A 21,390-nucleotide genomic window follows, 5' to 3' on the forward strand; every position below is an offset into this window, starting at 1 on the left:
GAGGGACACCCTCGGAATTTCCTATCACTTTTATGAGTCTCGAAACACCATTTTTCTTTGGATTTTTCCCCCCAACCGTTTGAAAATGTGCAGGAGGTTAAGGGCTGGAGTGATTGAGGAAAAAGGAATAAGGATTCATGGACGTGGACAACAGTGCGGTAATTGCTGGGGGGTGGGGGCGGGTGGATAAGGGGCCTTAATGGTAATGGGAAAAAAAATACAATAAAGATTAAATAAAAAATAAAAATAAAAATGTGGAAAACATTCTTATTAGCTGGATGCAGCCATAGAAAAATGGGCGGCAGGCCAAACATGGCCCGGGACAGAGTTTGCTGACCCCCACGGAGCTGCACGCAAGCAGAGAGAGACTTTTTTCTTTTCCACGAAGGAAGCGTGGGTCCACAGTTTGCTTGCCGCCTTTAGTAATGGACCTTGACAATTATTCCACGTCGGTAAATAACGAGGTCCTCCATCCTTTTAATGGTAGATATCTTTTCAAAAACATTTAAAGCGCTCCTTAGTTTGGAATCCATTGAGGTTTACAGAACAGTTGTGAGAATATTAGCGTTTTCACATAGGCTGCACCCAGCGCCCCCTGTTGTCAGCACTACTGCATTGCACTTGTCACGATTAACGAACCAATGGTGACACCTTACTGTTTAAACTAAAGGCCACGCTTTCTTTTGACATCCCTGTTTCTCCCCACACCCATTGGCTATCCCAGGACCCCACCCAGGACCCCTTGTTCCCTTTAGTTGTCACATCCCTTTGGGCTCCTCTGGGCTGTGACAGTGTCTCAGATTTTCCTTGTTTATGATGATCTCCGGTTTTGTTTTGTTTTTTTTTCTGTTTGTTTGGAAAGAGAGAAGGAAGAGAGAGAGGGAGACAATTTGTCGATTTGTCTCTCCACATTCGTGTGCCTTCATGAGGGGATTCTTGCAGGTGCCCTAACCGGAGATCGAACCCACAGCCTCGACGAATCGGAACGATGCTCCAGCCAACCGAGCTGCCAGGCCAGGGTGAGCTGGAGGTTTGGGAGCGTTCTAGTTAGGGATTTTGTAGGCAGGCTGACATTCTGCAGGTTTGCCTGACGTTCTCCCTAATAATACTTGTCACGGGGAGAACACGGAGCTCAGCGTTTGCCCTCCATCCCGCCCCTCTCAGCCCCTCCCAACCTCCCTCCCCACTTCCGGCCTTTCCTGGACGGGAAGTTAATTCCCTCCAGTGCAGCCCCACTGGTGAAGGCAGCCGTGAGTGGGGCTGGCTCACACCTGGCTGATTTGTTGCTTTTTTTTTTTTTTTTTAATTCCCAGGTGTAATCAGAGAGGCCGGACCCGTGGGGTCCAGGTGCCCCTGATCCTATTTGCTGGGGGAGGAAAGGAGAAAGAGGACAAAGCAGGAAGTCAGGAGAGCAAGGAGACGAATAATAACCGCACAACGTGGCTGTTTATTAAATGCCCGGGAATATACGGCCCGGGAACGGTCCCGCCGACCGCGACATGTGGCGACCATATTTCCCTGGCCCGGCGTTGAAACGTGTGGATTGGCAAAGAGCATTTCATTTTCTTTTAATACCTTCTGATTTGTGAATTTCTTGAGGGGAGGCTATGTGGAGCTGCGCGTTTTAATAAAGGCAGTTCATGAAAATAATAAAAGAACACAAAGCCAGGACGGGCTGGGCAACCCACACCTGACCTCTCATGAAAGGCTAAGATCTCGGCGCAGCTTCGTAAAGCCTGTTCCAGCCGGTCCTGACCCAAGTCACGAAGTGCAGGAAAAAAAACACAACACCCAAATCGTCATTTAACTAAAAAGTACTTTTACACATATCAATACGTATCTGTTAAATTAATAAGTGACTTTCAAACACAGAAACCGGGCATGGGCTCTAGGCTGCAGGGTACATTTTTTGCGTGTATCTGCGTGTTTGCACTGAATAAACAGTCAACATAAGACCTGCAGAAGGTGAAATTTGATCTTCAGAGTAACTTACTAGAGAGCAAGTAAATCCTCTAGTGGTGGATTGAATAGTGTCCCCCAGAAAAGATATGACCACGTTCTAATCCCTGGAACCTTATTAGCATAAATAAAGGATTTCCAGGTGAGATCCTTCCAGATTTAAGATGGTCCCTAAACCCAATGGCAGTGTCCTAATAAGAGAAAAGAGGGGATAGATTCAGCTCAAACACTAGAGGGGAGACGCCCACGTGAAGACGGAGGGAGAGCGGAGGGATATAAGTTACAAGCAGAGAAACACCTGGAGACACCAAGGGCTGGGAAGGGCGCGGAAGGATTCTTCCCTAGGGCCTGCGAAGACAACGCTGCCCAGCTGACACCCTGATTTCGGGTTTCTGGCCTCCAGGACCGTGACAAAAAAGATTTCTGTTGTTTTCAACCTCTAAATTGCTGGTAATTTGTTACAGCAATTTAGAAACCAACACACCCCGTAACCCTATCATTTAAAACTACTCAGTCCCTAATGCTGCCTAATGCTTCCTGGCCGCACGACTTAGAGCACGCGGCTTGACTCCTCTGGTTCCCAGTTCACTCGCTGGCAAAACGGCGGTGGTTTATTTCCAATGCACGCTGTCCAACATTTGCAGGTGATGCTCAGTAATTGAATCACGGCACTTGGCAACCGCTCTGGGCCTCAGTTTCCCCATTTCTAAAGGGAAGCAAGAATCCTCAATCCTGTCCGCATTCTCAAGTTTAGGACTCAATCACATAAAAATAGTGAAGAAGGCTGAAATGATTTCCTCGTCTACAACAGTTCCAGAATACCCCGCAATCCTCCGCGATCCCCCGCCTGTGTTAGGCACCAGCGCCCCCTGCCGACGTTGCATTGATCTCATCGGGCACCGCCAAACAGCCTGTGCCTGCTCAGAATGCAAGCGACAGGCCCGGCCCTTGTGGGTGTGACTTCCTCCGTTCGCTCTGGCTCTGGCCACGCCCACTTCCGGGGCTGGCCTAGGTCTGGGGCACGTGACTCTATTCCGGCTCGCTGAAGATGGCGGCGCCCATCGCTGCAGCGTGAAAAGTGGTTGGTGGAAGACGTTGTCCCTCCGTGCTGGAATCAGATCAGTGGCACCGTGCGCCATGTCGCGATTGATCGTGAAGAACCTCCCGAATGGGGTGAGTGCAGGGCCTGACCCGGGGATCTGCAATCAGGGCCAGTCAGGAGCCCCGGGGGTTGGTAGGAAGGCGGCTGGGGAGAACTGAGGGGTTTTCGCTCTGGGGCAGGACTCCGGGAGGGTTCGAAAACCAGGACAGGATCTTCGGCTTATCGCCACTTGACAGTGGGCGGGGCGGATAGTGACTGCTCAAGGCTTCACAGCTAACCTGTGGCGACCTGACCCGCAGCTGGACAACTTTCCCCAGGCAGATGCCAGTCCCCACCTCGCGCCGAGTGTCTGCTCCCACAACCCCTCTCCTCTCCTCCGATCCCGTTATGTTCCCGACTCATGACTGGGTCACACGCTGTTCCTGTTGCCTTTCCGCACTCGGGACTGTTGGGGAGGCGCGTAGGAAGTCAATAGGCTTAGGGCCGGCCTTCATTCTAATGCCCAATGCCGTCTCTAGGGCTTGACGGATTACGTTGCGACAGCTGAGTGGGTGGGAAGGGCTTTAAACCATTATCCAGTACTTGTCTCCGTCCCCCTAGAATCCAGCACAGAACCAGTGACAGGCATTCAGGAAACACCTACCCAGTAAATGAGTGTCAAAACAGACGAATGTGTGAGATGTCAGATGACTGGGGGCCGTGGACCATCCTTACCTGTCTCCCTACACCTTTTCACGCGTGAAACACTTGCCGCACCGCTGCTGCTAATACACTCATTCCTGAAATCCAAAATGTGCCATTTGGATGCTACAGCAGGTCTTCTGTACTCTTGACTCTACCCCTTGGGACTCTGTCTCCTTAGAAAGTGTAAGGACACAAAGCCATTTCTGTGTCATTGCTGTGATTTTTTAACTGTACCTCCCCGCCCCGGGTTGGGGATGGAGAGGAGCACTATTGATACAATTTTAAAATTTCAGGCAGTAGTACAGTATTGTATAAACGGAGAAGCAGAGTCTGTTCCATCCTAACAGTTCCCAGGATAGGGGGATTTCATTGCAGCCATTCCGAGTCTTGGTTTCCTCGCTGATGAAGTGGATAGGGGACTTGCTCAAACCACAGCCTCCAGTCTCCAGCCCGTTCCGTCCCCTCTCGGCTCTGAGGGCTCCGGGCTCCTCCCTCCCAGCTCCTCCCTCCCAGCTCCTCCCTCACGGCGCCCCTTCTGTCCTAGATGAAGGAGGAGCGTTTCAAGCAGCTGTTCGCTGCCTTTGGCACGCTGACGGACTGCAGCCTGAAGTTCACCAGAGACGGCAAGTTCCGCAAGTTCGGCTTCATCGGCTTCAAGTCGGAGGAAGAGGCCCAGAAGGCCCTGGACCATTTCAACAGGAGCTTTGTCGACACTTCCCGGATCACGGTGAGTGGTGGGCGCAAGTCTTGCCCCTGCCTGCCTGTCGAAACTGATCTTCCCCTCCACCCTCCTGTCCCCTTTCGGGCTGTGATGTCATCGGTGTTCCTCGCTCCTTCCCAATCTTTCAGGCCTACAGGCCCCCTGGAGAGCTTGTGAAAACAGTTTCCTGGGGCCCGTTTTTCAGAGTTTCTCATTCAGTATGTTGGGGACCCAAGGATTTGCATGTCTAACAAGCTCACGGGTGATGCGATATTACCTGTGCATCATTCATTCACGAGCCTGTTGGGCAGGCACTCAGGCAGTACTCACTCAGTGCCAGGAATTTGGGGAGAGTGTGGTACCCCTGGCCCCATCCTCATGGGGCCAACAGCCTACAGACAGTCAGGGGGAAAGGGGGGGGCACCAGGTAAAGAGGCTGCTTTCAATCAGTGTGGTTGGTGCCGAAGAACAGAAGGGGCCCCTTTCCTTGCTGGGGGTGAGTGGTGAGTCAGGAGAGCTTCCTGGAGGAGGAGGTCCCACTCGTGTCACTCATGTACATTTAATGACTTGGTAAAAACTCTTGTAACACTTTATGGAGAAGGATAAAACCAGATACTGAACAGCATCCATCACGTGACCCTGTTTGTAGAATCCTTTCCCTCCGTCCCTGTGTGTGTGATGGTGCGTGGAGCCACGTGGAAGGGTTTCTGCCAGAATAGCAGTTTCTCTCTCTCGGTGACAGGAAGGAATTGGGGTAAAAAAAAAATTTCACTTTCCTGTACTTCCCGCTATTTGAATTTTATACATGAGCACACGTCATTGTCACTGAAACAACAGAACTATTTTGAGAAGTTCACATTGAAAGGCGGTGACACAGCGGCAGCTCCTTCCCCGGGGGGAGTAGCTGGTTGACCGCGTCCCCTCGACTGTGGCGGGAAGTGCCCAGCAGGGCCCCCAGCAGGGCCACCTCTTGCAAAGGTCACCTGGGGTGTGTTGGAGGGTTAGGGCCAGAGAGGAGCGTCAGCTTAGGCGTGACACTCGGGACTCCCCCCGAGCCCCAGAGGGGCGCCCTGCTCTTCTCAGGGCCCGAGAGCAGTTCTCGCGCCAGTCGAGCACCACGCTTCCCGGTGAGTGTGGGAACACGAGAGCCGTTCGCTGTACCTGGCCCTATGCCCTGACCTTCTGCCGCCCTTTGGATTAGACGACGGAGAACCTGGGCTCCAGAGCCGGAGACCTGGAGTTCCCGTCTCTGTCCTTTTGTCCCCGGGTGGCTGGGGCAAGTGCCTAAACTTCCCCGTGCATCAGTGCCCTGACCTGAGAGGCACGGAGGTCACGGCCCCTCCACCCACCCCGCACTGTCGGGTGGCTCACGCACTTACACACACAGAGCCTGGAGACTCCCTGGCGTGAGGGGCTCCTCGGTAACTGTTCGTGACCCCAGTCACGTTAAAGGGGGTGAAGACGAGGCTGGGGGAGGACAGGTAACTTGCTTCAGCCAGCTCAGCTAGTCGGTGGCAGTTGCCTTGTAAAGAGCCCCCGCGCTCTGAGGTGCTGGAGTGGGGCACCCAGGCTGGGCGCAGGGACGGGTGTCCCCGTCATCATCGCCTCTCTCCCGTGCAGGTGGAGTTCTGCAAGTCATTTGGGGACCCGACGAAGCCCCGAGCCTGGAGCAAGCATGCCCAGAAACCAAGCCAGTCCAAGCCACCTCCAAAAGACAAAGACTCCGTCCCCCCAGAAGCTAAGAAAGTACGTACAAGGTCATCACTCCCACCCTCCAGCCCAGCATCAGCAGGGCGGTGACCCCTGGGGGCTCAGGGTGGCGGGGACAGGGATGGTCTGAGCGTCCCTCTCGGCGGTTCCTGAAGGCGGGCCCTCCCAGGACAGGAGAGTTTCGTCTCCCCTCGCTCGCCCTTCGTCTGTGACACTCAGCATCTGTGACCCTCACCGCCTGTGCCTTCTGTTTTTAGGACAAGAAGAAAAAGTCAGCAGGTGCACTGGAGACGGTGAGTCTGTCCCATGGACCGAGAGCGGGGGCACCCAGCCGTGGTCCTGGCGGGGCGGGGCGGGGGTGGGCTGGGAGCAGGCGGCTGGCAGAGCCGAGCCTGGGGCTTCTCAGTCTTCTCGCCTGGGGAAGAGTCCACCGGCCCTCCCCGGACTGGCCCAGCTGGCCCCCCAGGGGGTCCTCCTGCCACGGGGGGGAATGAACTTGGCGGATGCGCTTACCCTGCTGAGAGTTGGGAGGGGTGAGTCTGACCCGAGTCGTCTCCTCTTCCCGCCGCCCCGCCGCGGTGCCACCAGCTGAAGGAGGACACCGAGTTCCGGGAGTTCCTGTCCGTGCACCAGAAGCGGACACAGGCGGCCACCTGGGCTAACGATGCCCTGGACGCGCAGCCCTCAAAAGGGAAGAGCAAGCCGGCCAGTGACTACCTGAACTTCGACTCCGACTCGGGCCAGGAGAGCGAGGAGGAGGAGGAGGAGGAGGGGGCCGGGGAGGGCCCAGGCGGTAAGGCCATCACCGCGCATCCGCGAGTTCCCGCGTGCTTAGGGGCCTCACGCCAGCGTGGGGCCCCCGGTGGGGTTCGCTATCCCAACAGCAGGAACGTGGCCTTGGCTGATCTCGGTCACTTATTCATTCGTTCAGTCACGCAAATGCCGAGCTCCTGCTGTATACAAGGCATGGCTTTAGGCACCGGGGACCCAACAGTGAGCAGAAGCAGATGAACCCTGCCTCCCAGACACCACAGGGGAATAAGTCCCTATGTAGTACGTCATGTGAAGCCGGGTGGCGCAGAGGAGAGGCAGGAAAGGGGAGGGGGCAGTTCCCAGGGAAGGCCTCCGGGGACGAGACCCGAGACCCAGGTGGACGGGGGTGAGGGAGGAGCCCCCATTCTCAGAAGGTGCGCGGTGTGGGGCGGGGACAATGGATTCCGTAAGCAGCCGCAATCCAGGGTAAGGGTGGTAGAGGGTCGGGAATCGATGTTGACTTAAAGTGAGAGAACGGATTTGACGTGAATGCCGTGCTCGGTTTAGCTTCCATGCAAAGCCGGGAGTTGGTGGGACACCCTAGGGGAGAGGCGGGGAGGGGGTGCAGGTGGAGGGCGCTCCTCGAGGCTCAGGGCGGCTGCGGCCCTGGGAGCTGGCGGGGGGGTGGGGGGGCTGGGCTCCAGTTCCTTCCTGTGAGCCCCTGGAAACCAGGGGGGTTTCGCCTGGAGCTGCAGGAAGTCCCACCGGTCACAACGGAAAGAACGGGTGACAAGGGCAAGGCTGGTGCGAGGAGCCACATGGTCCTTGACCTGGGGCACAAAAATGTCCAGACTCCCGCGTCTCACCCCGTTGGATGTGTATCAGAGCACCCACCAGGCTGTGCGGCACAGGGTGGCGGTGGGCGTGGCACCGCCCTGCCCCTGCTGTCCCCCCCCCCCCCCCCCGGCCCCCTGGTGTGCGTGGGACTCGCTGACTCCCAGCCCTCTGTCTTCCCAGAAGAGGGCAGTGGCCCCGAACCCAAGGCCGCCGTGCAGAAGGGGCTGTCGGACATGGAGTACCTAAAGTCCAAGGTGGCGAGGGCCGACTCGCCGTCCTCCTCCGGGGAGGAGAGCGAGGATGAAGCCGTGAACTGTGACGGAGGCAGCGAGGACGAGGAGGAGGGTCCGCGCGCTGCCCCCGCCCAGAGGGACCGGGACAGGACGGGGCCGGGCGCAGAGCAGGGGGCGCCGTCTGGGAACAAGCAGCAGCCCCAGGAGGCCAGAGCCGAGGTGGGTGTGCACCTGGGCACCTGGGGGGTGGGGGCGGGCAGAGGAGGGGGTCCGTGTGCCCCTGCCGTGTCCCCTGCTGCCTGAGGCCTGGCTGCCTTCCAGGGGGAGGGGCTGGAGGGCACTAGCACCTTCTGCTTTGTGTCCAGTGGCAGCGTGGACAGACGTCAGCCCCCGGTCAGCAGTAGCAAAGTTAAATGAGCTCCTACTAAGTGCCGGGTATAGTACCTGCCATACCATTGTCATCGGCTCTCGCGGCAGGGCGGTCATGGGGGTTGGTGTCCTTCACGTCCCGCTTCACGGAGGAGGGAACCCCGCCCAGAGCAGGGAAGTGACCTGCCCAAGGTCACGGCTGGGGAGCGAGGGAGTCAGGGTGCGGACCCGGGGCTGCTGGGCTCTGAGGTTCAGGCCACAAACTGGAGTGTGACCCTCATGGCCTCCTCCTCGTCTCTCCCGGGGGCCTCTCTGCTGGGCGACGGGCCAGAGCCTTGTGTCGTCCAGGTCCCCGGGCTCTCGTGTCAGGGTCCCCGGGCCAGGGTGTGTGTCGCCGCTTGGAAGGCCTCGGGTCCAGGAGGCCACCCCGCACCCCGTGCGTTCTCCCGCCCCGTCAAGTGCGTGGGTTTTCCCGCGGTGAATCCGGAGGTGACCCCTCGTACTTCGTGGGAAAGACGTCACCTCAGAACTCCCTCAGTCGATGGGGCTTTACTGGCCAATGAGTGCAGGTGTGAGCAGGTTTTGTTGCCAGGGTTACCAAACATCTGGGGCTGCCAGAGCCATCTGGATTGCGGAATCGCAGAGAAGACCCCGAGCCCCCCGTCTCGCTCAGGTCGTCTGCAGACTCTGCAGGCCCGCGGGGTCTGCGCAGGGCTGGGCACCGTGTCTGTGCGGACGGGCCCTGGACCGCCCAGGGGCGGCGAGCGTGGCCTCACCGCGGGCTGCTGCCCATGCTCTCCGCCCCCCTTGCAGCCGGGGCCCCTGTGAGCACGCTCCATCCGCCCGCCGGCCGGACTGCATGTCCGTCCGCGGGGCACGTCCTGCCGGCACGGCACCCCTGGTGCGCTCACCGATACATCTGGGAGCAAGACTTCCCTTGTGCCGGGGACTCACCGTGCCTGTCTCCTTGTTCCCTGCCGTCTGCAGACGGAGAAGCCGGCGGCCCGGAGGGAGCCCACCGCCCCCCACACGGTGAAGCTTCGGGGAGCCCCGTTCAACGTCACGGAGGTTCGTGCCGCACCCCGGGGACGAGGGGGGGCCAGACCTGAGGGCGGGGGCCGGGGGCCCCTGCACCCTGGGGGTTCGGGACCAGCTGAGGACTGGAGCTGGAGAGGATTGGGGGCCAGAAGGCCGGTGAGGAAGGTGTCAGGCGCTGTCAGGGTCAGGAAGCGCGAGGCTGTCCCGAGCCCGAGAAAGACAGGTTCCACTCTCGGGTCCCGTGTGCGAGGGGGGGCGGGCTTCTGCCAGTGGAAGAGAGGAAGGAGGCGTCGTGGTCCCCAGTCTGGGTACAGGGGCGGTCTGGGCGACGTTACTGCCCCCAGCAGGCACGGCCGTGTGACCGGGACACTGTGTCCACAGAGACAGTCGTGGGCCTGATGGGGCCACGTGCCCATCGGCTGGCTCGGCGTCTGCAGCCGAGGGCACTTGGTAAAGTCTCCCTGCTCGTGCAAGTCCCATCCGGCGACGGCCACTCACAAACCTGGGTTCTTCCCCTTCCACGTTTCTTCCTTGTGTGCAAACAGCGGGCCCCGCCCTTTGTTCTGCAAAACCAGCCCTGCCCCAGGAACTATTTCGAACCCACCCCGGTCGCTAAGTTAGGTCTCGAATGTCTTTGCATGTCGGACGCTGGGCTACAAAGGGGTCTTTCATGTGTGCGTAGCCCTTCCTCTGGACACACGGGGACAGAGTCGCCCCATCTCCCGAGCCGGGGCGCGGGGCCGCTTCTGCTCACGCTGTTGATCAGCAACAACACAGGCGGCGCTCTGTGCTCAGAGTTAGCAGGGCTCTTTCTGCGAGGGTCCCGGTTCAGACTTTGTGGGCCGTGCGTCCACGTCCTTCCATTGTACGTTATTGTTATCATTACTGTTACTCCTCTTCCTCTCCCCCTCCTCCTGCTCCTCCTCCTTTCTTTTTAAAATAATCCTCCTACAACGCACGAACCAGTGTTAAGGCACAGGTCATGGGCGGCACCTGCTGGGGGTCGCGCTCTGGCAGCCTTTGCCCCGCGTCCACGTTGGTGCAGGCACGTGGACGTGGTCAGGGTTCGATGCGCGGGGGCGGTGTCCCTCCGGAAGTCCTGCTGCCTCCCCTCCCTTCCGCAGGGTGTGCGCGGTCCGTCTCCGGGAGCCCTGGGGGCGAATCCCGTCGTACAAGATGAGCACATGCCGTCTTGTCTTAAGTTACATTTTAAATCATTAGTGGGATTGATGCTTTCACGATTTGTAAATCACACATACGTCTGTTTTTGCAAAGCGCTTGATCATCTTTGCCCTTTTTCTCTCTGGAAGGGACCCTCTTTATCGATAGTCTGTCTGTTTACCAACTTTTAAAAAGTAACACTTAAGCAACTTCTGAGTCGCATGCATTTGGGTTGTGCAAGACCACGTGAGTTGTCTGGGAATTGAGGGTCAAGAGCCTTTCAATACCAACTGTGCAGAAAATCGCATGCTTTAATTAAAAAAAAAGTAAACATTAGATGGCCTTTTGCAAAATGAAGACCCAAAGAACAGTCACTCCTTTCCTCTCCACAGAGAATGACAAAGTACAATGGAAGAAAAGATTCCTCTCATATATCAACGGAAAGAAAATGACCTTTAACACTGTAGTGCCCAGGCTGAAGAGGTCGAGGTGTAGTGAGCTTGGTTAACAGACCTGTGGCACTCTGAAACAGTAGAATGTGACATGTCCTTAAAAAGAGTGCTCTGGGAGGTTCTCCAGGGTGTGCATCACCAAGTAAAAGACACAGGCGTGGAGTCGTGCGGAGACACACAGGCACTCGTGTCCTCCCACTAGTGGGCGGGATCTCCCGACAGGCCGGCACCTGGGAGTGAGGAAAAGCCCTTCCCGGAATAATCGGGTCGTTGACACCTGACAGCCGGGGAGGGACGCGGAGCGTTGCCTGACTTCCCCCGTGGCCTGCGGCGCGCGGACCTGCGGGGGACCGGGCCCCGGGGCTCGAGGGGCAGCGGCAGAGGCCGGGTCCGACCCAAGTGTGTGGAGAGGCACTTGGGGAGAAGAGGCCAGACATGATGCTTTCAGATGCTGGTGGTGGCAGCATTACTCTTTCATATGTATGTTCTTAAGTCCAGTTTCTTTTTAAATTTTTTCCAAGTTGGTCTTACTTAGCAATGGAGGAAAGGTGTGTGTAGTTTAGAGAAACTCGAGAAACAGTAAGGGACGAACTCCTTTGACAACCCTTCTGAATTCAGAAGTTTGGCCGGTTTCCTTCTTTGAGTTGCCCTGTCACTATGGGGTCGGTAAAGCGGGGAACCTTCCTTCTCCTTACAGAAGAACGTGCTGGAATTCCTGGCACCCCTGAAACCGGCAGCCATCCGAATCGTGAGAAACGCCCACGGGAACAAAACAGGTGAGGACGGGGTGTTGGGGGGCTGGTGCGGCAGCAGGGGGCCGTGTGGGGCTGGGCGGCTGGGCGGGGGAGACGCTGGAAAGGTGGCTCCTGTTTCTGTTGGTGGTTCTGGGGCTCGGCTTGACTGCTGGGGGCGAGGGTCTGCCTCTCGGCCCGGCCTCTGGCGGCCCGGCATGTAGTTCTCCCTGTTTCTCTGCCCTTCTCCCTCCCCCTTGGCCCACACGAATGCCAGGGGGCTCCCCTGTTGCTTTGGAGAGATGGGCCCGGTCCTGGGGTTCACTGAGCGAAGTCCCTGGGCCGAGGTGCCAGGAGTGTGCACTCTGAGTTGCCAGGGGTGTGTGCCGTGGCCCCCTCATGCCCTCTCCCAGGTGCCCGCCCCCGGCAGCCGGCCCGCTCACTCCCTGGGCTCCGGAGCCCTGGGTCTGGCCGCTCTGGGGCGGGGAACATGCTGGGAGGAAGCATCTGAGCTTGGGGAGATGGGAGCCTGCCTGTGCCTCTCATGGGCCAGGCCGGGGGCTACAAGACATGCAGCCTCAGAGCTGGCTCCGCTCCGAGAACTGCGCCCAGGCCCTCCGGGCCCCGCTGGGCACGCAGGCCGGCCTTCACAACGAGATGCTGGCGCTCCAGGGCAGCTGGGGTAGGTGGGGGACAGCGTTGGGGAAGAAGGGGCCCCTGCCCCAGGTCTGGTCCTGTCCCCTCCAGGTCCCTGCACCCCCTGCGTGGCTCTCCTCCGAGCGCTGTGCTCTGCTCGCCAGGCAGGGCCCTGACCAGCCGCCCCTCTCTGCGGGAGGGCGGCCATGTCTGATCCCGCCGTGAGGGTCAGCGAGTTAGCGCTCTGCATTGAAACAGTGCTGGACGCCCACCGCGCCCTCCCCGGCCCCCTGAGAGCCACTGTTAACGTCAGTGGTGGTGGCACCGCCGCTTTCCCGGCACTTCGGAGACCAGAAATGGGGAGCAGGGGTGGCTGGGGCAGGGTGAGGGGGAACATTCCGGAGTTGTCAGGACCGAGGAACTGCCCTGGAGGCCTTGGAGCGGGACGCTGTGGGGAAGTGACAGACTGTCCCCACGGGAGAGCTGCAGAGGCGGCAGGCGGCCCCCAGACCGGGGGCTCGGTAATGACCGTAGACGTCAGCCAGGTGTGGGGTGGGGGGTCCCCTGGGGGCTTAAAGCAAGGGGAGGCCACGGTCAGATTCAGAGTGGCCCCAGCCAGGACAGCGCCCCCGGGAGGCACGTGGGCCAGGTGGGAGCTTTTGCAGCGCCCCCCACAGAGGGTGAGCGGTGGGTGGGTGGGGCCCTGCTGTGGCTGCAGGGGGTTGAGAGGAGGGAAGAGAGTGAAGGGTGTTCATGCAGCAGGCGAGGTGTCTGGGTGCAGGAGCAGAGGGGAGGGAGGAGCCCCGGGGGGGGAGCACCCGAACAGCCTGGTGCTGGCCACCAAACCCCATGGGGTGGCCCAAGGGGCAGCACTGCCGCCCGTCAGCCGAGGGCGGGCATGCCCCCGCACTCTGGAGGGGTGGGGGGGGAACGCCACCTTGCAGGGCCGGGCCCCGGGAGGTAGGGGGCAGGGGCAGCTCCCTGTGCTGCTGCCTCTGTGCGTGTTGGGGCCTCGGGCTCACAGGCAGAGTGGCAGTGGGGCGGCCCCTCCGGTGCTGAGCTGGGTCACGGCCACCGCAGGCCCGCCTTCCCTAGAGCGGCCCGGTCCGGGCAGGTGCAGCTCGGGGGATGCAGAGGCCCCGAGTTTCTGACGCCTGTGCTCGCATCTTCCCCGTGAGACCAGGCCCAGGGTCTGAACGCTCCCTGCGGAGGGGGACGTGGCCGCTGGGGGAGGGAGGTCCTGTGTTTGCAGAACTGGCGAGCACAGGGAGTTCCCCCGCTTCCTGCTCAGATTCGCCCGAACACCTGGCATGGCCTGGGTGACTCCGTGCACGTCCACGGGGCCTGCGATGCGACCTTTGTCATTGTCCTTCCTCAGGTTACGTCTTTGTGGATTTTAGCAGCGAGGAGGAAGTGAAGCAAGCTTTGAAATGCAACAGAGAATACATGGGTGAGGACAGCGGGCCCGGGCCGGTCTCCTGGTGGCAGGGGTCCGTCCGTTTGCCCAGCCGTGCGCTCCGTACGTCTTGGTCTGCCGAAAGCTGGGGCCCGCTCCGCACTCCAGGGAGAGGGCAGCGAGCGGGACAGACCCAAGTGCCTGCCCTGGTGCCCTGAGTCAGAGCAGACCAACATGGGGGTGGGGGGACCGGAAGGGATCCGACGGGCCCAGCGATGGGGAAATGCGGAGCAGGAGGGGCCGGGGCTCACAGGAGGCCAGCAGCCCCCGCCAGGCCTGAGCAGCCGGTGTAGTCCCTGGCCTGCCCCCGGGGCACTGACCCCTCCCCCCTTGCAGGGGGCCGCTACATCGAGGTGTTCAGGGAGCAGAAGGCCCCCACGGCCAAGGGGCCCCCGAAGACGAGCGCCAAGCCCTGGCAAGGCCGGACGCTCGGGGAGCACGAGGAGGAAGAGGACCTGGCGGACTCCGGGAGGCTCTTTGTGCGGAACCTGCCCTACACCAGCACCGAGGAGGACCTGGAGCGGCTCTTCTCCAGATTCGGTGGGGCGGGACCCCGGGCCACGGCGTGCACCCCCAGCCCCTCGCCTCCCTCCCTCAGCCTTGACCTTGGGCTAATGACCTCCCACCTCAGTTTCCTCGTCCGTAAAATGGGGCTGAGGGTCCCTGAGCGGCTGCGAGAATTCCAGTGTGACATACACAGCAGAGCCCGAAGCAGTCGGCCACGTCACAGGCCCCTTCTGCCGCCTGAACCCCTGCTCTCTGAGCTCTCAGGGTGAACCCGGGCCGACGGGCTCCGGTGCGTTTTTCCGCGGTGCCCCTTGCTGCCCAAGCCCTTGCCTCAGTGTGAATGTGACCGTGCTCCTGGGTCTAAGTAGCCCCACTGTCCAAACTGAGCATCCAGACACTTTCAGTGTCGGGGGCAGGTTGTTTGTAGTCAAGTCCTTGTTGCTGTTGTGACCTCACAGCATGTGAACTTGAAGGCCCATAGCTTAACTGGGTCACACAGGGTGTATTTGTAGGGGCGTGGCTGAAAGGAAGGAAGTTGGGGTTTAAAATGATGGTGGGGTCTTAGTGCTTCCGGCATCCCCCCAAGGGCCCTCCCACTCTTACTCGGAGGCCGGCCCTGGGCAGTGCAGGACCAAAGCGTGGGGGCCTGCCTGCCTGCGTGGGGACAGAGCGGCCCTGAGTCGGGCTCCGCCCTCAGGCAGAGCGGTGCGGCATCCCAGGCTGTGGGTGCTGCTGTCCTGGACCCTCCCCCCAGGCCGGTGCCAAGCTTACAGCAGGGCCGGCTACACGGGGACAGGACCCATAGACCACACGTCACACCTGGATTCAGAGCAGACAACGATTCAGAAAGGGGAACTTGGACTTGAGTGCAGTGAGAGGATTCAGCCAACACGTCCAGGGCACTGACAGCAGGACACTGTGTAGTTCGTGTCACGCACTCATGCGTTTGGCCCTCCCGGCTGCCCCAGGAGCCGGGGGCTCTTATGGTGCCACTTTACAGGCGGGAAGACTGAGGCACCTGGAGGGCGGTGGCCTCCCGAGGCTGCGCAAAGAGGCGGTGGGGGCAGGATCCAGCCCCGGCACCTCTGCCCCCCGGACAGGCGCGTAAAGGGTTGTGGAAGGACGCCCTTGACTCGTGAGGCAGCCTGGCTGTCGCCGCCGGCCACGCCCTTCCGCGGGCTGACCCGGGGCAGCGGCCCAGCGCGCTCACCGTCGCGGCCCGTCCCCTGCCCAGCGCCGAGCACGCAGCCCACCCCGGCCCGCGGGACGCTGCCTGACGCCCGCTGTCCGCAGGGCCCCTGTCCGAGCTGCACTGCCCCATCGACAGCCTGACCAAGAAGCCCAAGGGCTTCGCCTTCGTCACCTTCATGATCCCTGAGCACGCCGTGAGGGCCTACGCGGAGGTGGACGGGCAGGTGTTCCAGGTGAGTGGCCGCGCAGGGCTGGCGGGGCTGCGGGGCCCCGGTGGGGGGGGGGAGGCTGTGTGTGCGCGGGCACGCATGTGCACACCCCGAGTTTCCAAGGGAGCACACCCAGAGCGTGTGCAGCCCACGGGGGGTGGGGCTCCCTGAGGGCAGGATCTGCCCGGGCTCCGCTGTTCTGTCAGCACCTCGGACAGCGCCTGGCACATAGTAGGCGCTCAGAAAGCATTTGTTGAACGAGTAAATGTGTTCTTCGTCTGGAGAAAGCAAGCACTTCAGAAAGGAAAAAGGAGGAAGGAAGGAATCTGGGTGCAGTCCCGTTACATGGCCACAGTAGGACATAATTATGGCCTTGTGTCTCCGGGGCAGGTGCTCAGTGCGCGTCCTCCACCTGAGGCCTCCTCGTCTCCCCCCTCCACCCCCCGTCTCATCCCCTCGTTCACGGTGTGCCGGCCTCTCTGTGGGGCCCGGGCCTGCCGGGGTGGCGGTGCTGCGGGCGGCACTTACAGACTGATGGGTCTCCTCCGTGAGGCTGTGACAGGTGGCCTCCCCCCCAGCGCCAGGTCCCTGTGTCACCCACAGGACCAGGTCCCCATTCTGGACCGAGGGTGAGCATGGGGTCCTTCAGCCTGAGGCCGCGTCGTCTGAGGAGGATTTCAGCACGGGGTACGGCCTGCTCCTGGAGAGGCCGGCGCCCTGCCCCTTCCTCCTTTCACCCCCCTGCTCCCCCCGCTCCAGGGCCGGATGCTGCACGTGCTGCCGTCCACCATCAAGAAGGAGGCCGGCGAGGACGCCGGTGCCCCAGGAACATCCTCCTACAAGAAGAAGAAGGAGGCCAAAGACAAAGCCAGCAGCTCCAGGTGCTCGCCTGCGACCCGCCTCTGGGCCTGACCCGGGCTCCCGCTGCCCTCGCCCCGCGCTTCCCCAGCCGCCGGCGCCCTGGCCCTGGCCCTGGCCCTGGCCCTCGCGGTGGGCGGGGCCAGCCTCACTTGTGCCCTCGCTGAGCCCAGCTCCCTGTCCGCACACCGGGGCGTCGTCGTGCAGCCTCAGCTGTGCAGTGTTCTGGGGTTAAACGGGCTGACACAGGCAGAGCACCTAGCCCCTGGCACAGAGTAGGTGCTTGACAAGTGTCAGGCATTGTTAATGTCACCGTCGCTGTCCTTGTCCTCGCACCCTGGGTCCTTGGCCTGCCCAGGCAAGCTGGCCGTGGGGCGGGGGGGTGCGGCTTTGGGGTTTGGGGCTTGGAACGGCAGGCGGATGAGCGCACCGTCCCATTGCTCAGCCACGGTCTGACATCCCCCGTCCTCCCCCCCACCTCTCAGCTCGCACAACTGGAACACGCTGTTCATGGGCCCCAACGCGGTGGCCGACGCCATTGCGCAGAAGTACAGCGCCACCAAGAGCCAAGTGTTTGACCACGTGAGTGAGCAGCCCGTCTGGTGTCCCCAGCTCCGGGCCAGCCGCAGGGCGCACCGTGCCGGGGTGGGGTGAACTGGGCATCTGGGAGGAGCCACAGAGAGGCCCAGGTGACCGTAGTGGGGGGAGGGGGGCTGGAGAGGGGCCTGGGCCCTTGATTTGCGGTGAGAGACGAGGGAGCCAGAGCCAGCAAGCCAGCAGGGTGGGCGAGGGGCGTCAGGGGTCCTCTCCTTCCAAGCTGCTTCCCCGGCTGCCGGGAGACGGGAGGGCTGGCTGGTCACCTGCCCGACGGACAACGGGGCCTCTTCCTGTCCCCTGCCCCACAGGAGACCAAGGGCAGCGTGGCCGTGCGTGTGGCCCTGGGGGAGACCCAGCTGGTCCAGGAAGTACGGCGCTTCCTCATTGACAACGGGGTCAGTCTGGATTCCTTCAGCCAGGTGGGTCCGCGCGGCCGGCTCAGCTGCTTGGGCCTCGGTCCCCGGCGGGCTTTCGGGGCAGGGATGTGCCGTTGGGTTTCAGGGTCGGGCCCTGCCAGGGAGATGGTCATTGTTGACTTTAGGGTCTAACGGAAGTAAGGAAGGGACATGAGACGAGGGGCCCGTCTGACCCGGATGGTGTCTCTCGGGGGCCACGTGCAAGAGGGCTCCCTTGGAACCCACCAGAACCTCGGTTCCGCCACACAGACCCGGGGCGGGGGGAAGACAGCCGTGGTCCGCCCCCCGCTCCTCTCCGAGTGCACCTGTTGTCCGCTGGAGCGGTAGACCGCGCCCGAACCCAGCAGGGGAAGGGTCAGCACCTCCACATGCTCGCTCTCTGCCGGGCAGGGGTGGGGGTGGGGGTTCCTCCTGGGTTTATGACTGTTCAGGCCTAGAGGGTCCGCCCTCCCCTCCATCTTGCAGACAGGAAACAGGCCCTGAGAGGGGGGAGGGGATGTCACAGTCCCGCAGTCTGTGGCAGGAGCCTGGTCTCTGTCTCAGCGTCTGGCTCCCAAACAGCGTCCCCCTCAGACTGGCCAACCTCAGACTTCCCCTTAAAAGGGTGCACTGGAGAGAGAGTGGGGAGATGGACGGGTGGGTGAGGGGTAGGTGGGAAGTGGGGGCGAGGTGGGTGGGTAGACGGGTAGGGAAGCAGCTGCATCAGTAGCCAGCATTCAGTCAGACCCACCGACGCACCCTCTGAGCATCTGTGTCCTTCGCTCACGTCCCTCTCACAACAGCCGCGGGAAGGCAGCCTGCTGTGCCCCTGTGGTCCACAAGGGTCCACAGTCCCAGCGTGAAGCCACGTGTTCTGGGTCACACAGCCAGCAGGCTGGAGCTGGGTTGGAGTGCAGGCCCCAGAGACAGCGCCCCAAATCATTACGCCTAAAACGCCCGCGGGTGCCCAACCCCTCCCACCTGCAGGTGCTTCCCCCCCACTGGCCTCACTCGGTCCGCAGGGTGGGTGTTACTGTTAGCCCGTTTTGCAGATGAGAACATTGTGGCCCACAGGGAAAGCATTTGGCCCAGGGTTGCAGTCTAGCTCCGTAGCCAAGCTGAGACTCGTGGCCAGGTGATCCTTCTACCCGGATTTGTCTGTTTTTTGACTCTCTGCTGCCCCCCCAGTGTCAGTTCTCAGTGGCACAGCAGCTGGCACTCAGGCACGGTTTCTGCGGTGCGGTGCGTGCGCTCTGCCCGTGTGGGCGCAGCTGCCGTGCCTGCCCGTGGGGCGGCTCAGTGACACAGCCGCCGGGCCCTGGGGCCAGGCGCGGCCGAGGCGCAGCTCAGCGCCTTCCCCCAGGCCGGATAGCCGGTGCCCTGGTTCGGGTTCCTCCGAAAGCGGGCTCCGGGACGGATGCGAGGGTGAGGAGCGGACTGGACAGAGGACCCCCGTGAGGACGGCCGGGCGGGAGGCGGGAGAGGAGTGCGGGGCGAGCGCAGGACAATCTCGTGTGTTGGGGCAGCCCGAGCCCCTCGTGGGGCCGCCTGTGGGACTGCCCCACAGGCCCAGGGCGCACCAGCTCCTGGGAGCCCGGGGCTGCTCCCCGGATCTGTCACTTGCCACGCGTGGCAGCAGGTGGTCTGCAGTGGCCGGAAAGGGCCCGAGCGCCGAGGTGCAGATGCCAACCTGGGCGGAGCGCTCCGGAAGGCCCACGAGGGGCTTCAGCAGGCACCGGTGGGGTTTGCCACAGCTCTGAGGTGGAGGAGCCGGGATTTGACCCAAGGAGTCCACTCTGGAGCCCTCACCCTCACCTGTTCCACGGAGCCCCCTCTTGCCGGTGGAGCCACGTGCCTGGGACGGTGGCGTCTCCTGGGCCCGCTTCTGGAGTCGGCCACTGGTCAGGGCCGTGTCGGGCCAGGGACCCTCCCTCCTGTTGTTCCGAGTGTGTTCCTCTCCCCGCTCGCAGGCCGCCGCGGAGCGCAGCAAAACCGTGATCCTGGCGAAGAACCTGCCGGCAGGCACCTTGGCGGCCGAGCTGCAGGAGCTCTTTGGCCGGTTCGGCAGCCTGGGCCGCGTGCTGCTGCCCGAGGGTGGTGTCACCGCCATCGTGGAGTTCCTGGAGCCCCTGGAGGCCCGCAAGGCCTTCAGGCACCTGGCCTATTCCAAGGTAGGGCTGCCCAGGCCCACTTCCCGGGGGGCGTGAACCAAGCCAGTGCAGGGCGGCCTCAGCGCGGACCTGGCCATGGGGGCCGGTCTGAAGGCCATCGTCTCCATCCTGATCGCGGGTTCATCCCCCACTGAGAGCACCGGGGAGGGAGAGCGTGGGGGGGAACCTCAGAACCGCCCCAGGGGGCAGCCTCGGCCCCCGCCCGCCTCCCGCTTTCCTGGGCGTTCTGTGCCCTCGTGAGCAGACCCGCCGTCCTCGGTGCTTTTGGTACCTTGTGCCTGCGGTAACGAGAGAGTGAGGGCTGCAGGTGGGCTGTCTCCTGGTGCCGGGTAGAGAGAACAGATGTGCACACACGCACGCACACGTCGGCCTGTTAGTGTCCTGTGGCCGCCGTGATAAGCTGCCACACACTTGTGGCTCGGCGGCACAAATGCCTCCTCGCTGTTCTGGAGGCTGGAGGACTTAAGTCAGGGTGCCGGCAGCGGCGGGGGGGCGGCTCTGGGGAGGCTCCTTCCTCACGCCTCCAGCCCTGGGCAGCACCGGGTGTCCCAGCCTGTGGCTGCAGCACTGCCGTCCCGGCCTGTCTCGTGTGCCTCTGCCTTGTCTCCGCTTCTGTCTCCGGACGTAGGGCCCCCCCACGTGACCCGGGGCCATCTCGTTTAAGATCCCTCACCTAAATGACATTTGCAAAGACCTCCTGCCCCAGATAAGGTTCAGTTCACAGGTTCTGGGGGTCAGGGCGTGGACATGTCCTTTGGGGACCCCCTTTCAACCCACTGCCGGTGGCGTCTGCTCACGGGCACTGGGACGGTGTGCGGGCTTGACTTGTCCTCACTCTCTGAAAGACCGGCGGTGCACGCATGCGCATTTGCACTGTGTGGCCTCGGGGGGGCGTGGTCTCCAGCGGCCCTCTGCACTTCCTGCAGGAGGGCTGCATTCCACCACTGGTTCTGCCCCCCACCCCCCACTCCTCATTCGTGCCGTGGTCAGAGGAACCACCGGGGCCACAGATGTATCCAGTGACCGCGGGTGGTGCTCAGAGGTGCTCGGCCTCCCCTAAGCCCGAGCCGCAGCGCGGAGGGTTCTGGGCCGTGCTCCCCCTGCTGGTTGCGGCCCGGGCTGAGTCCTCGTCCTCTCTGGACCTCGGGCTCTTCGCCTGTGTCAGGCCCTGAGTCCTGTGCCCCCCGCCCCTTCCCTGCAGTTCCACCACGTCCCCCTGTATCTGGAGTGGGCTCCAGTGGGCGTCTTCTGCAGCTCGGCCCCGCAGGAGAAGGGAGCCCAGGACGCACCCGTGGAACCTGCGGAGAAGGACATGGCGGAGCCGGAGACCGGTGAGAGCCGGGTCTGGATCAGGCGTGCCGGGGCAGCAGGGGAGGGATGGGGGTGGGGCCGCACTGCGTGTTTGTCAGGTTTGAAGTTCTTTATTCATCCTGGAGACCAGTGGGTGCCAGACTCCTGAATGTCACAGGCAGGTGAAATGTTCTTTAAAAAGAAGCATAAAAGCGACAGGTGCAGCAGAAGGCAGTCAGCTTTGTAGCTTGTGGGCTAGAGGTCGTAAGGGAGGAAAAAAAACCTAGAATCAATTACTAGGGACTCAGAACACAGCAAGGGAAAACGGCCTTATTTCACACCCCAGCCCCT

At 61.7% G+C, this 21,390-nt stretch overlaps 1 protein-coding gene across 3 annotated transcripts in view; it reads left to right on the forward strand.

Annotated features, from left to right (window-relative positions):
• The first annotated feature begins 2,981 nt into the window (after positions 1 to 2,981).
• RBM19 (RNA binding motif protein 19) overlaps positions 2,982 to 21,390 on the forward strand; it is a 103,333-nt gene continuing 84,924 nt past the window's right edge. For 2 of the 3 annotated variants that reach the window (XM_045844189.1, XM_045844199.1), the window contains exons 1-16: positions 2,982 to 3,132; positions 4,290 to 4,472; positions 6,066 to 6,191; positions 6,413 to 6,448; positions 6,744 to 6,948; positions 7,926 to 8,197; positions 9,335 to 9,415; positions 11,696 to 11,774; positions 13,744 to 13,815; positions 14,158 to 14,361; positions 15,622 to 15,752; positions 16,488 to 16,609; positions 17,072 to 17,168; positions 17,492 to 17,602; positions 19,549 to 19,749; positions 20,951 to 21,080. In XM_045844189.1, the coding sequence (XP_045700145.1) occupies positions 3,097 to 3,132; positions 4,290 to 4,472; positions 6,066 to 6,191; positions 6,413 to 6,448; positions 6,744 to 6,948; positions 7,926 to 8,197; positions 9,335 to 9,415; positions 11,696 to 11,774; positions 13,744 to 13,815; positions 14,158 to 14,361; positions 15,622 to 15,752; positions 16,488 to 16,609; positions 17,072 to 17,168; positions 17,492 to 17,602; positions 19,549 to 19,749; positions 20,951 to 21,080 (2,086 nt within the window). In that variant the 5' untranslated portion in view covers positions 2,982 to 3,096. The remainder of the gene's footprint in view (positions 3,133 to 4,289; positions 4,473 to 6,065; positions 6,192 to 6,412; positions 6,449 to 6,743; positions 6,949 to 7,925; positions 8,198 to 9,334; positions 9,416 to 11,695; positions 11,775 to 13,743; positions 13,816 to 14,157; positions 14,362 to 15,621; positions 15,753 to 16,487; positions 16,610 to 17,071; positions 17,169 to 17,491; positions 17,603 to 19,548; positions 19,750 to 20,950; positions 21,081 to 21,390) is intronic. The other variant, XM_045844205.1, reaches the window with a different exon arrangement.

The sequence above is a fragment of the Phyllostomus hastatus genome, unplaced genomic scaffold (assembly GCF_019186645.2).
Source record: "Phyllostomus hastatus isolate PE091 unplaced genomic scaffold, TTU_PhHast_1.1 phas_contig_1162, whole genome shotgun sequence".
NCBI classification, from domain to species: Eukaryota; Metazoa; Chordata; class Mammalia; order Chiroptera; family Phyllostomidae; genus Phyllostomus; species Phyllostomus hastatus.